Genomic DNA, 13,326 nt, shown 5'->3' on the forward strand with positions numbered 1-13,326 from the left:
CCCACCTTATTTGCAAGGGGACATGGGCGGGTGCCGGATGCCAGCGGAAACGCGATCAGACGCCCGCCCTTGCCCCGCAGTTTCCGGAAACTAGTACCTCCGAGGTACTAGTTTTTTGCCACGCAGTTTCGGCTGGAAGCCTCGGTTGTGCCACGGGAGTGCTACGCTTCCCAGATGTGCTGGTGAGATCGCGCCCGGAAACTCCGCCTGTTTTCCGTCTCACTTGTGTGGCTTCTGTTCCGTGTGACCGCAGCCATAGATTACATATTTAGTGTCATGAAGATAATGGCTTCTTTTGCCTTTGCTGGATTTTAAAACGTATTAATGTTCTTGACTGTCACCTGGATCTTTCCTTAATGTGTTTACCAGGTTCTGTAGTATTTAGAGTAGGACTGATGTCTCATATTGGCAGATGTTATAGGCTTTCTTTTGGTTTTCATGTTATACTTTAGTTACAGCCACTGGTTTGAACAAACCTGTACTCATCGGAAAGATAATCATTTTGGTCAAAATGTACTAGTAATGAAGTCACTGAAAAAGTATTTAATTCAAGAGAAAGGGATAATCACAAGAGATAGAAGAAATCAATGAAAAAGGATAAGTGGTGTTTATGTTAGACATTGATTGTTCTGAGTGAGAATTACTAGGGAGTGTTTTTAAATTGCAGGCTAGTATCAACATGGTGCATAAAAACATAGATCAGAGCAGAGTACAGGGATTTTTACCCCCATCTTCCCCCCTCCTCTGGTAGTCTTTGACTCAGAAAGATGCTTAGAGTTGAGGGAACCATATAGACAAATAACCATGAAAGCTGGAGCTGAAGAGAGGAGAAGGTGTCCTGTTTATCAGATTGGAGGCAAGTCCCAGGCCACAACAGGTCTCCCAGTCCAAAATCAAAGTCCAGGGTCCAGTAGTACAATCCAGAACCACAGTCCATTTTCAGGTAGCCTAGTGTCCTGGCCCCACTGCTGGACCTCCTGATGGCACCTGGTCTTTTTGGCCCCTGTGTGACAGAGTGTTGGACTGGATAGGCCATTGGCCTGATCCAACATTGGCTTCTCTTATGTTCTTATGTTCGTATAGAGATGGCAGGAAACATAAGAACTGAATTTCCAAATGCCTTTGGTGTTACATATGCTTGCGGCAATGTCTCAGGCTTAACAGAAGCCCTGCTATGAGCCTTCTCTACAGCAAATGTAAAGTAAGTTTCACAACAAAGGAAAGTAAAATGAAGTGAAACTAAAATGAGAGGAATAAACTGAGATGTATACCATTCTGAGCTCCCTGGACACTTTATGTAATGTTTAACAAATAAATAAAATCTAAGGTCAACTATACTAGGACTGTTTCGTATTTCTTGGACACATAACAATGCCACAGAAAATATTGGACAGATTGCATTCTTGTTTCTTATGCCAAATAGATATTTGTAAATATTGGGTTAGATTCTGCGGTCTGTGGGTACAAGGATAATGGAACTTCCCTAAGCAATCCTTTCAAACCCTGGGAAAGTGTGTTCCTGTGGTTGTGGTATCCCAGTATTGTGTATTTCCTGGATTATAGTCCCAAAACAGATTTTTGGCAGGTATTCGATGAAATGAGCTCTGACTCACAAAAGCTTATAGAGCAATAAATTCATTAAGGTGCTGTAAGAATCTGTTTATTATTTTGGCTACAGCAGATTAATACAGGCATCCCCATGAAATTTGCCAGCTATGAGATGTAGAAAAGTTTTGAGGACGATTCAGTGAACAATATGAGTAAAACTGTTCAGTGAACAGTATAAGTAAAATGTACTGAACATGTTGAGCAACTTGAATCTTGAATTGAAGGTCATATTTACAATGAGAAAGCTCTAGGTATCATTTCCAGCAGCTGTTAAAAATGTGCAAATTAAGAAGGGTGACATCCTTTGTCTCTCATCTTGATGCTTTGCTTTATCTTTCATTTGTATTATAGCTGCAGCAGATGACAGATGTTACAGATATGCAGATTGTGCCAGCTGTACTGCCAATACAAATGGCTGTCAGTGGTGTGATGACAAGAAGTGCATTTCAGCAAACAGTAACTGCAGTGTGGTGAGTATTTATGACCATGACGTTGCTTTGTTAACAGCGCTGCTTTGTAACCATTAGCTTGCTCTTTGGTGCCTTTGAATGTAAATGTCACAGGTGTTTGAAATCCATATTAAATTGCTACATCATGAATTAATTCCTAAGACATTTAATGTAACTGGGAAGAAAAATAATGAAACTTGTGCACCTTGTTTTCCAGGTCCTCTTGCAACAAATAATTTTAATCTTATGTGATTGTCATAATTTTCTAAGGTTCTAAGTAGTGTTCTTTCACAGTATCTGATTGTTAGAAAGCTTTTATTTAGATATTGTTTATTCAAAATATTTATATCCTGCCTTATGCCCTTAGAAGTGACGTCATTGCGTCGGGCATGTTGGGGGCAGGGCCACAATCATTCGAGGGAAAACCATAGAGTTTTCCCTTGAATGATAGAGTGTCCCCTGGTAACATGCCCGATGTGATGACGTCACCTCTGGGTGGCATTTTCACGCCGCGCATGTCACAGACTTTGGGGGTGGAGTTCCCCCTGGGCAGCCCAATCTGGGCTGGCGGTGAATGGGCCTCTCGAGCAGGGGTTTTCCTGCCCACCGAGGGACCTGGCAACCCTATAGCCCCTTGAGCTCAAGGCTCTGGCCTATGACCTTCCCAGGATTATGTAATGCTGGGTGTCATCTGCATATTAGTGACAACTCACCCCAAAACTCCTGACAGTATTGGCCAAAGGTTTAACATTAAGTATTGTAAAGTTGTAAATTATCCTCAAAGAAAGGCCTTAAAGGATTACTTTTTTTCTTAGAAGACCCTCCTACTGTGCTAGTGTGTTGTAACATAATGCATACCAAGTAATCAGGATCTTTCTCTCAAAAATAAAGTATATTAAAATGTCATAAACACTTTTAGTTCAGTATATTTTAGGTCATAGCTCATTGCAAATGTATCCAAAAAGGCCAACAACAATTAGACGTACACATATTCCAAAATTACCAGTTTTATGCATTACATTTCTAGGCTTAATCTGAAATAGAGCGTTAAAAATATCTAGAGCAATGTCCGGTTTCGACGCGTTGATGGCGGGCATGCTCCTCCGAAGCTCTGGAGAGAGCGGCCCATGACCCGGCGGCAGGGAGGGAGTCTGGCTGGCTCTGGACTCTCCCCGGAGCCCTTGTAGAGGGTTCTCAGCCTGGGGTGCCTCTCCCAAGACCGAGGCCAAAGGATTGAGGCTCCCCCCTGCCCCTATAGGTCCCGCCACCGCTGTACTATTCTGGGCATGAGACGAGCATACCAGACTAGCGAGCAACAGATCGGGTGAAAATAAAAAAGACTTTCTCTTACTGGATCAAGTGGATCATGAGTAATACGCTAGCATGGGTGCCCCCAAGAAAAAGCGGAGGGGGGGGGAGGCTACCCACCCCTTGAAAATGACAAAGAAAATTTAAAAGCATTACAAAGGGTGCAGAAAATGGCGGCGTTTGAGTGGATTGCTGGTTTCAACTAGCACAATGCCAGATTGTTAAAGGCATTAAAGCTAATAAAACTTTAAAAACTTAGGTTAACTTTTCCCAAAATATAACCATGTCTTATCGGGCTGAAAAGATGGCAGCGAAAGCAAAGATTCAACAAGAAACTGCCAGCTCAGCATGTCCGGTCTCCAGACCGGAAGCGAACGTTGACTTTCCAGGCATGCTGGATACTGCATTGTGACCTCTGGTGGCACAGATGATCAACATCAACAAGACGTTGGAGTCTTTACAAAAACAGCTAAAAGAGTCTAATAAAAGAACAGAAGAAGTGGTAATCAAGACAAAAGCAATTGATCAAAGACTGGAAGTTGTGGAAAAAGAAAGATCTTCAGACAAAACTCAACTTTTGCAGCTACAAATGGAAAAATCTTCATATGTGCTGAGATTTCAGGGTGTTCCAAAAAACAAACCTGCGAATCTAAAAGAAATCCTTAGTGAAGTGCAGGCACCAGTGAGAGGTCTCAAGGTAGAAGTACTACAAAGCGAAATGGATATGGCCTATCAGACATATTCAGAATTTATTAAAACAAAAACCTGCCTGGTGAAATATATGTCAGATTCTCTAAGATATCCATAAGAGATACAATACTGAAAGCAACATCCGGGACTACACTGAAAATCAAAGAAGAAGAGATCAGAATTCTAAAAGACATTCCATTTGAGATAAGGAAGAAGAAGAAATTGTACAAGAACTTAACCACTTATCTACAGGATAAGTCCACCACCTACAAATGGATACTACCTGAAGTTTTGATGTTCAACTATAAAGGCAAAAAAGAAAAGATTCACTCTCTTATTAAAGCGAAACAGTTTTTGGAAAAACAGCAAGACTCAGAAAAAGACAAAAAGAACACAGAGGTAGAAGAAGAAGGAGAAGTTGATAGCTTCCAGGACTTGGAATGTCATGAAACAACCACAGATGGTAGCTCAGAAGTTGAATCTGAATCAGAATTAGGAGAAGCAGCACCTAAACCACCTTGGTACTATAAAAGCAAGAAGAAAGGAAAGAAAGGCAAAAAATAGCTTAAAACTAAGAATAAATGTTTATATTACATTACAGATTCTTGCAGTGTTAATAGCTTTAACTTTATGCATATTGAAACAACAGAATGAGATTTTTATTCTTAACATATAGAGAAGACTTAAGATAACAGTAATTATGATACATAGTCGTTGTGTAGCTGTAATTTTAGTTAGTGTGTAGTTTGTTAGGTTGTATGTAGAAAAAATTATATATATAAAAAATAATATCTATAGCAATGTTGGGACTTTCATATAAGCCCCACACGTCTTTTTGAATCCACTTATTGAGAAAGGCAGGATAGAAATACTTTAAATAAACAAACACTTCAATGTAGGTTATCTAAATAAGTATATTTACCTTATAACAATACTGTTTAAATTAGCACACCTCCCTCCAAAATTTAAGATTGATAACTTGGTTAATAAACATTCATGATTAATTTTAAAACAAGCTGTAAATTCCAGTATTGTTGGTTGTTTATATCAGTACACATTGTTGGTTTTGAAGTTTTTCATAATTTTGCACATTGCCTATAGCATATGAAATTGTTAATAAGAAAATAGGAAATGTTACATCCTTTTTTACTTGGTTGCATTTTTTTTAAAAAAAGAATCCACCTTTGCCCCCCTCTTCTTACCACCATAATAAACCTTCATTGAGAAAAAAATGTGAAGATTGCTATCAACAGTGATTGACTTTACTTATGTGTTATCAGTGGCATACAGTAGTGCTCTGACAGGAGAGTAAAATTACTTGTGATAAGGCAAACCCTTGGAAGTACATCAGAATTCTGTGGGTATTTTTCCTGCATTGATAAACAACATTTATAGCTATAATAAATATTTCTCTTTAAAAGCAAACAAATATTAGAAAAGCTGGTTGGAGTGATGTTTGAAAAGAAAGTTGCAAATGACAGCTTTATGTAATTTTTCATGTATGTTGCCAAGAAATGTGGAAGTAAAAAACCTAGATAGGAAATGAAGAAAGAGAAGGACTGAGGCAAGTGTATTGTATTAAAAGTATTTATCTTTTAAGTCCTGTTATGTAAGAACAGTTGGAAAATGAACAGAAATTACGTATATTCTGGACTTTCCCCTATCATACATTACATTTATCGAGAAAGCAGTGAAGTTGAAATTCCGAAACAGGTCAGGGATGCTAAACTGCAGGAAACATAGTTGATGTGCTTCACATGCTTGCTGCTGGCCCGCCCCCTCCGGCCGGCCTGCCATGGATGTCCTCTCTCTTTCCCCTCCTCGCGGGGCTGCAAACAGGCCCCCAGGTGAGTCAGGGTCCCAGCTTCTAATTAAGAGAAGTAATCCCTTCCCAGTGAAAAGGGAGATAGCTCATAAAAGAGGAGTGATCCCTCATCTGTACATACAGAAGGATTTTGGGAACTTTGTTGTATGTTCCTGCCTTCTAGACTTTAGGAGTCAGTGAAACTCAGAAACCTATGCTTGAGTGTTTATGAAGAAACTGAAAAGAAAGCCTTTCTCCTCAAAGGTTGTAAAAGACATTTGTGAATAGCAGAAACACTTACTTGTTGGCAACAAATTATCTGGAGTTAGTGTGATTACAAAATTACCTCAGTTGTATTACCGGTTCACCTCATACATCCTACCCCTGATTCCGCCTGACGTTTTCTCCTCTAAGTTAAATAAAATGTTTTGTTTATTTTGAACTTTCAAAAGCCTCTCATGTGCCATTTCAGAAGTTGAATATATGAAGGTGATTTTGTCTCTTCTGTCAGTTCCCTGGGCTGGGCCAGCATCAAAATATATGTATTAAAGCGACTGGGTTGGACAGACATAGACAAATAAGAAGAAAATAGATAAAGGGGCTGCTCAGCATGGATGAAAAAAAGGGGAAAGCTTGTGGATGAGGGAGGGAAGAGGGTGAGATTACCATAGTGGTAAAGAACTGAAGCATTACTCTATCTGTCATACACAGGCACCCCTACCCTTTCACTGTTGTTTATGAAATAAAGACTGCATTCTAAAAGTTGTTGTCCCTGTCATTGCAATGACTTTCTCCCTGGTACAACGCCCCCCCTGCCCCACCCACCCCCGCTTCTACAAATTATAAAACCACCACATTCATCCAGTTCCTTGACATCCCAGTTGAATTTTTGATACTGGTCAGAAAATTGATTCTTCCAAGTCAAAACAGTGTACAGTCCAAGCTGGTTTGTATGTGTGTGTTTGTCCAGATGTACAGATATACATGCTGTGTACATGGTTGCCAATTCTGGGTTAGGAAATTCCTGGAGATTTTTGGGGGGGGCCTGGGGAGGGACCTCAGCGGGTTATGATGCTATAGAGTCTACCTTCCAAAGCAGCTGATCTCGGTAACCTGGAGACCCACTGTATTTCTGGGATATCTCCAGCTACCACCTGGTGATTGGCAACCATAGCTGTGCATATATTGCTCACGAATGGAAAACAAAACATATTTTAAAATAGGTGTGTTTTAAAGATAGTGACTAACTGTAGTCCAATCCGAACACATCACTTTCATTGAAAGAGTAATGAATCTGAGTGAAATTATTTCCCGAGTTTCAGATCTGTAGTCTGGATTGGGCTGTATTTCTGGTGGTGACACAATTTCTGTGTCTGCACTCTGCTTTTAGGTTCAATTAATCTGCAATGTCTTTAGTTTCTATTTCCCTGTGGTAGCTAGGAACACAGGAAAGAATAATTCTAAAGATATAGAAATAATGTCCAGCCAGAATAATTCGCCCATGTTGCTGCCAATGCTCTCTCTAAGCTGTGGAGTCCTATGAGCACAAATTCTACTTTCTGAGCTACTGGCATTAAAGTCGTGAGCAGGTGATTTGGCTACTGCATAAATTAGTTTGCTCTGGAGCTATCCTTCCTAAACGAAGACAAAAATGTATGAGCCAGAGGCTAAAAAACTGTGAGCTAGCTCATACTAACTCAGCTTAGAGGGAACCCTGGTTGTTGCTGTACAGCATCATCCCTGAGTGGTGTTTTTGAGCACAGCATTTGTTCCAGTAGCGGCCCTGGCTTGCAAATTGGGTTGCCAACCCCCAGATAGGGCCCAGAGATCTCCCAGAATTACAAGTGATCTCCAGAGAACAGAGCTCAGTTCCCCTGGAGAAAATGACTGCGTTGGAGGGTAGGCTCTATGGCATTATACCCCACCCTCTGTAGGCTATGCCCCCAAATCCCCAGGAATTTCCCAAACCAAAAAACTGGCAATCCTGCTTGGGAAGGGCCCTCATTTTTATATAACCAGGCGTGTTGTTTCCATGAGCTGTTTCAGCTATTGGGCATTTGATTGTAGGAAGTAGCTAGATGCTTTGTTAGCACCCTAGGAGAAGGAGGGAGAGTAGGCGTTTCTATAACCTTGTCTAGGTCCTCTCAAAATCTCAAGCCTAGCACATTTTGACAAGTGTGCCACTAAAGAAGAGCAGTTAGAGCCCTGTATATCAGTATTCACCCCTTGAGATAAGTAGTCCATTTGCTTTGCATTGCAGAGGCTAGAGTTTCTACCAAGAAGGGTAAGTGAAACTCCACTACACAACAAGGTGAGAGATCTGTGCCCTTGTCTTGATGCAGGCCCGCAGGGATATGATTATTCATGAGTCTGCCATTCATGAGTCAGAGGATTTTGTTTCTTTGTAAAAACAGAATAGGGCATACGGGTGCAAGAGATAAACCCTTCCCGATTATCTTATCAGCCTTCACTATTTAATATGTTGTCAAAGGCTTTCACGGCCAGAGTTCATTAGTTGCTGTAGATTTTCCGGGTTGTGTGGCCATTGTAGAACCTGACGTTTCGCCAGTAACCGTGACTGGCATTCTCAGAGGTATAACACAGAAAGATGGAGTACTCCATCTTTCTGTGTTATATCTCTGAGGATGCCAGTCACAGTTACTGGTGAAACGTCAGGTTCTAAATTGTCAAGACCATGGCCACACAACCCGGAAAATCTACAGCAACTAACTTCACTATTTAAGGTTTAATTTTTTTCAAGCAAGTCCACTGGCTCCACTGGGGAAGGAAGTTGTTAGTCATGGGCTAGAAGAAAGATGCTGAAATAAATTATCCTACTACAGGTTTTGTGTGTGCCTACGGGGATTAGTGTCTGCATCAAGGGCTGTAAGACAATTTTAATGGTCTCTGAAATAGAGAGACTTTCTCTGAAATGCTTGAAATTTGGAAGGGAAGGGTCCTTTGGTTAAGGGCAACAGTCTCATCCTAATTGGAGACCAAAGAAGTCACAGGTGGCAATGTGGTTGTTCCACTGAAACTAACAAAAACATCACCAAAACCAAGTAGTGACTATGAGCATATAAGAATATTAAAGAATCCAAATCAATATATTTAGAAACAAAGGAAATCTCCCTCTTGTGGACAGAAGTATAGAACATGGGGTGCAACAGCAAGCACTAGTCTGGTAGCACAATATGCAAACAGGTGAGAGAATCTCCTATTTCACCCTCCCAGTGAGAACTCAGCCAAGTAAAAGTCTGTATCTCAACCCATGCATATGCAAATAACTTTGAATAGCTAGCAGACCTGAGCCTAATTTAAAGCTCTGTGGCTGTAACTTGACTAAAGCATAACTTGCTTAGAGTCCCAGACCACTGGGAAATGGACATGGAATGGAAAAACAAATACAAGAAAACTGTATTCCTAGGTCTGTTAGGGAGAAATACAGCTGCTGGGCTATTTAATTGCATGGAAGTTTAACAAGCAAATACTGACATGTACAGAGACTTAAAATGGAAAAAAAATATCATTTGCAGTATTGATAAGAAGCAAGGGAGTACTTAAAACCCCCCAGAAAACTGCCATGAACAAAACAGACCTTGAACTACTTTAATCAGTTGGTCTACTGTATATGCATCTCTGTATCATGGGGGAATTAACTAATGAACATACTGAAACACTAGCAATTAATTTTGATAAGTCATGGAGAACAGTGAAGGCACCAGAGAATTCGAAAGGGAAAAAACCCAACAAATATGGTTTCACTCATATTGAAATCAAAACAGAGCTGCAAGGCAGTAGTATTCTTAAATCTCGGGTTTAGTAAATCTTAAGCTTTGTCCCAGGGGCAGCACCTTCCATAGCTTACTGGGACTGTAGTACAACAGAACTGCATGGTAGACATGCATCAAATAAGAGGTACCAAATAGTGGGGGGGGGGAGGCTGCATTAGAGACTCTTTTCTAGATTCTGGTTTGTGATGATCATGCTAGCCCCCAAGTTTGCAGTCTGGGTTGCCCACAGGGGTCATTTTGTAGAAAAAGAGCTAGGGGAACTCATTAGCATAACTCATTAGCATATGCCACACCCCCTGACATCACCGGAAGTGTGTCATAAGGCAACACCCCCTGACATCACCGGAAGTGTGTCATAAGGCCACACACCCCGGCCCCAACGGTCCCGGTCGCCGGCGGCCTTGCAGCTCCACTGCCGAGCCCCATGAGGGGCCCGGCGGTGGACCTGCAAGGCCGGCGGGAGTACAAGGAAGCCCCGCGAAGGCCCTCCCTGGCCCCAGGCAGACAGGGGTGGGGAGAGGTAGGGAGGAAGCAACTTACCCTCCCTCTTCTCCTGCCTCCTGGCTGAATGAGGGCCGGAAGCGGGGCGGCCGGAAGCACGGGGCGGGGCTTCGTCATGTGCCCCACCCCCTGTACCTCACCCGGGGGAACTGTGATCCCCCGCGATCCCCCCCGAAATGACCGCTGGTTGCCCATAAGATCATGGGGGTCACCAGTGTTTTAAACCACGTATAACAACAAAGCATGTCTGTTAAATCTCCATGAGAGATTTTTTTTCTGCACTGTAGCCCGAGTTATCTCCATAATACAAGTTTACTCACCGCAAAGACGCATACCATGCTAAGATGAAAGTGAGAAAGTGAGGTTTTGCGGCAGATATGCTACCATTGTATATGGAAATAAAGAAAAAGATATTTGCAATGAGTCAGTTTATTTATGATGTTCCACTTAGCTATTTTACACTGCTTGTGACTACATGAAAACGTGTGCAATATATGCACTGTCATAGTTCTGCATTTAATTGGGTTTGGTAGTTTTTGGGCTAGAATCTTAGTGTTAACAGCAATTACCTATTGGATTTGCATTTACACTAGGCTTCTGAGATTTGTCCAGGAAGGAATGTGTAAATTGGATTTAGAAGAAGTAAGAGCTGGGGTTACGGAAGTGAGATGAGAACAGAGGGAATAGTTACTAATAGTTTGAATTTCTTTTTAAAGCACTGTTAGGTAGCCTTGGGCTAGCACTAGTCAGAAAACCACATTGTGAAGAAGTGGTAAACATTGTGAAGAAGTGGTAAAAATTGTCTTACATCTCCCTTTTTTCCCTGTGCATTTAGTGTTGCTTACTACCATATGGTTTCATTTTTGAAAGCAGCCTGAACTTTTCAGGATTTTGACATTGTGATAATGACATGTTAACAAGGGATATTAGGTGGGGACAGTGTTAAGTGAGCAGATGGTGCTTGCTTGCAATTTAAAATTCATTGTAATCAACCTCTCAGTCAGCATTGTCAATAATGTATAATGACTGAGCCAAACTAAATGCAAATAGGTATAAAAAGGGTTTTCTGAAATTCATCTGCGCATATTTTACAGGTTTACCTTCTGTCACTTTGCAACATTTTGCTCTGGTTAATTTGCTGTATAGAGCTTCTATAAAAGAATATGGTGGTTTTTCACATTTGTTTCTGATTGCCTTTGCAAAGCCTTTCAGTAAGATCTTAAGCATATAATGGGTTTATTTCAGAGTGTTTTTTGAAATGTACACACGGTTCATTCTGACTGTTTCATGTTATCAATAATTGTGTATGACTGGAATCTTATGTTTTGAATATATGAACTGCTTTTAGTGCAATTTGGCAGTTTGAAAGTGGTTTCGGCTCTTAATTCTCATTGATAGCTGATGTACCAGCAGTGTCCTCCTACTTTCTGTGATTCTTCATCCATTAAGTAATTTGAATTGGGAAACCATTTACTTCTGAGAGAGGACATGTGTATGAGAACCCTATCCAGACCATTGCACTAGCAAGATCCCCTAGAGTTAATTCATTCTGTACAGATGTTCATCTCTAACCCACCACAGAAGGAAATTCCACTAGTTCCTTTGTCCATATGTTCTGGCAGCTGGATTATTTTCTTTCCCCCCCTCCAAACGACTGCTATCCAGTGTCTCCTTTAATCTTCTTTTCTGAATACTTAGCATGCTTGGTTGCTCTTAGCTTTTCATCAAATGTTTCTTTGAGTCTTTGTTGCCCTCCTCCGGAAGGCCAGTTCTCACTTAACATTTTGTGTATGTATGCCTGAGTAGAAAACACACCAGCCTATCTTTATATGTGATAGGTGCACATATGTATAACTGCACATATTGTCAGGGATGCTCTAGGCTAATCCTGCATTGAGCAGGGGGTTGGGCTGAATGGCCTGTATGGCCCCTTCCAACTCTGTGATTCTGTACGTGTCATTAAAATAATTAGAGGTGGAGACCTAATTCTTCCGTTGTCACTGCTTCTAAGCATTTTAACAGGTATTATATAAAATTTTACATGTGTGAATTTTAATGCATGCTGGATTTGAAAGAAAACTTATTACGTTATGCTTCGTATGTTATGTTATGTACGTTACGTTATGTACTCTACATAGTATGAAAATCTAAAAAAAATGAAAATGAACAATATCTTACGGGATACAAACAGAAGTATATAACTTGTAGAGAGGTTCTGTGAACTTGAGTGTTCCTTCCAGAATTCTGAAATATGCAGGGGGTTTTTTCTTGTCCTTCTGAGGTTTTGCCAGAGGAAGATAAACGGGTGGGGTGGGAGTGTGGCTGTGAAGAATTCCTTAATTTGAATGATAGAGAGGTAAGAGTCCAGCCCCACACAACTGTATCCCTTCCCTATATTCTGTGTAATCCAGACCACAGCCTGTCAGCAGAGTACCGAAACAAACAGCAGAACACATATATGTGCCTCTCGTGAAAATACCCTTAAGTTATATGGGACTTCTAATGTGCAAAAGCCTCACAATCAGATTTGTCCTGTTGACCATTTTTATGATGCTAGATGTTCCTGCATATTACACCTGAGGTGCTGAGGTTGAGAGATTCTAATTAATAGACCCTACTTGAATTTTGACTATGTATGTATATGAAGACATACCTCCTGACAGTTGATCCAGCACTGTGTTGACTTGATAAGTTGGTCCCTCACTTAGGAAGAACTAGTTAATTCACCTAAGAACATGCTTCTCTGTGGTTTAAGTTTATGTAATTTCTTGTAAATGAAAAGCTAGTAATCAATTTTGCTAAAAGGTACCTTCTTAACTTCTATGTATGTTTTATTCTTTCTAAGATATTTGGCCCTTCTTGTTAAATAGATAAAATAAATATTCTGATTTCTACTTCTTCCTCATAAACAAGTGAAGGGCCATGGATAAGCATTATCCTAACATATACATTTATATGATTTGTTAATCCTCGTATAAACAATTCCTCCTGCGGTTTCAACCTGCATTTATTCTGTTCATAAAATTAACACATTTTACATGCCTGTTTGTGTTCCAGTCAGTAAAAAACTACACCAAATGCCATGTGAGAAATGAACAGATCTGTAATAAGCTGACTAGTTGTAAAAGTTGTTCACTAAATCTCAACTGCCAGTGGGACCAGCGACAGCAGG

At 40.7% G+C, this 13,326-nt stretch overlaps 1 protein-coding gene across 1 annotated transcript in view; it reads left to right on the forward strand.

The window, feature by feature from the left end:
- The window catches only part of LOC107120373 (attractin-like protein 1), a 910,146-nt gene that overhangs the window by 181,188 nt on the left and 715,632 nt on the right, over positions 1 to 13,326 (forward strand). Inside the window, 2 exon segments of the mRNA XM_015423059.1 lie at positions 1,960 to 2,078; positions 13,212 to 13,325. Of these exon segments, the coding sequence (XP_015278545.1) occupies positions 1,960 to 2,078; positions 13,212 to 13,325 (233 nt within the window).

Source organism: Gekko japonicus, unplaced genomic scaffold (genome assembly GCF_001447785.1).
Source record: "Gekko japonicus isolate JY-2015 unplaced genomic scaffold, Gekko_japonicus_V1.1 scaffold288, whole genome shotgun sequence".
In the NCBI taxonomy this organism is placed as follows: Eukaryota; Metazoa; Chordata; class Lepidosauria; order Squamata; family Gekkonidae; genus Gekko; species Gekko japonicus.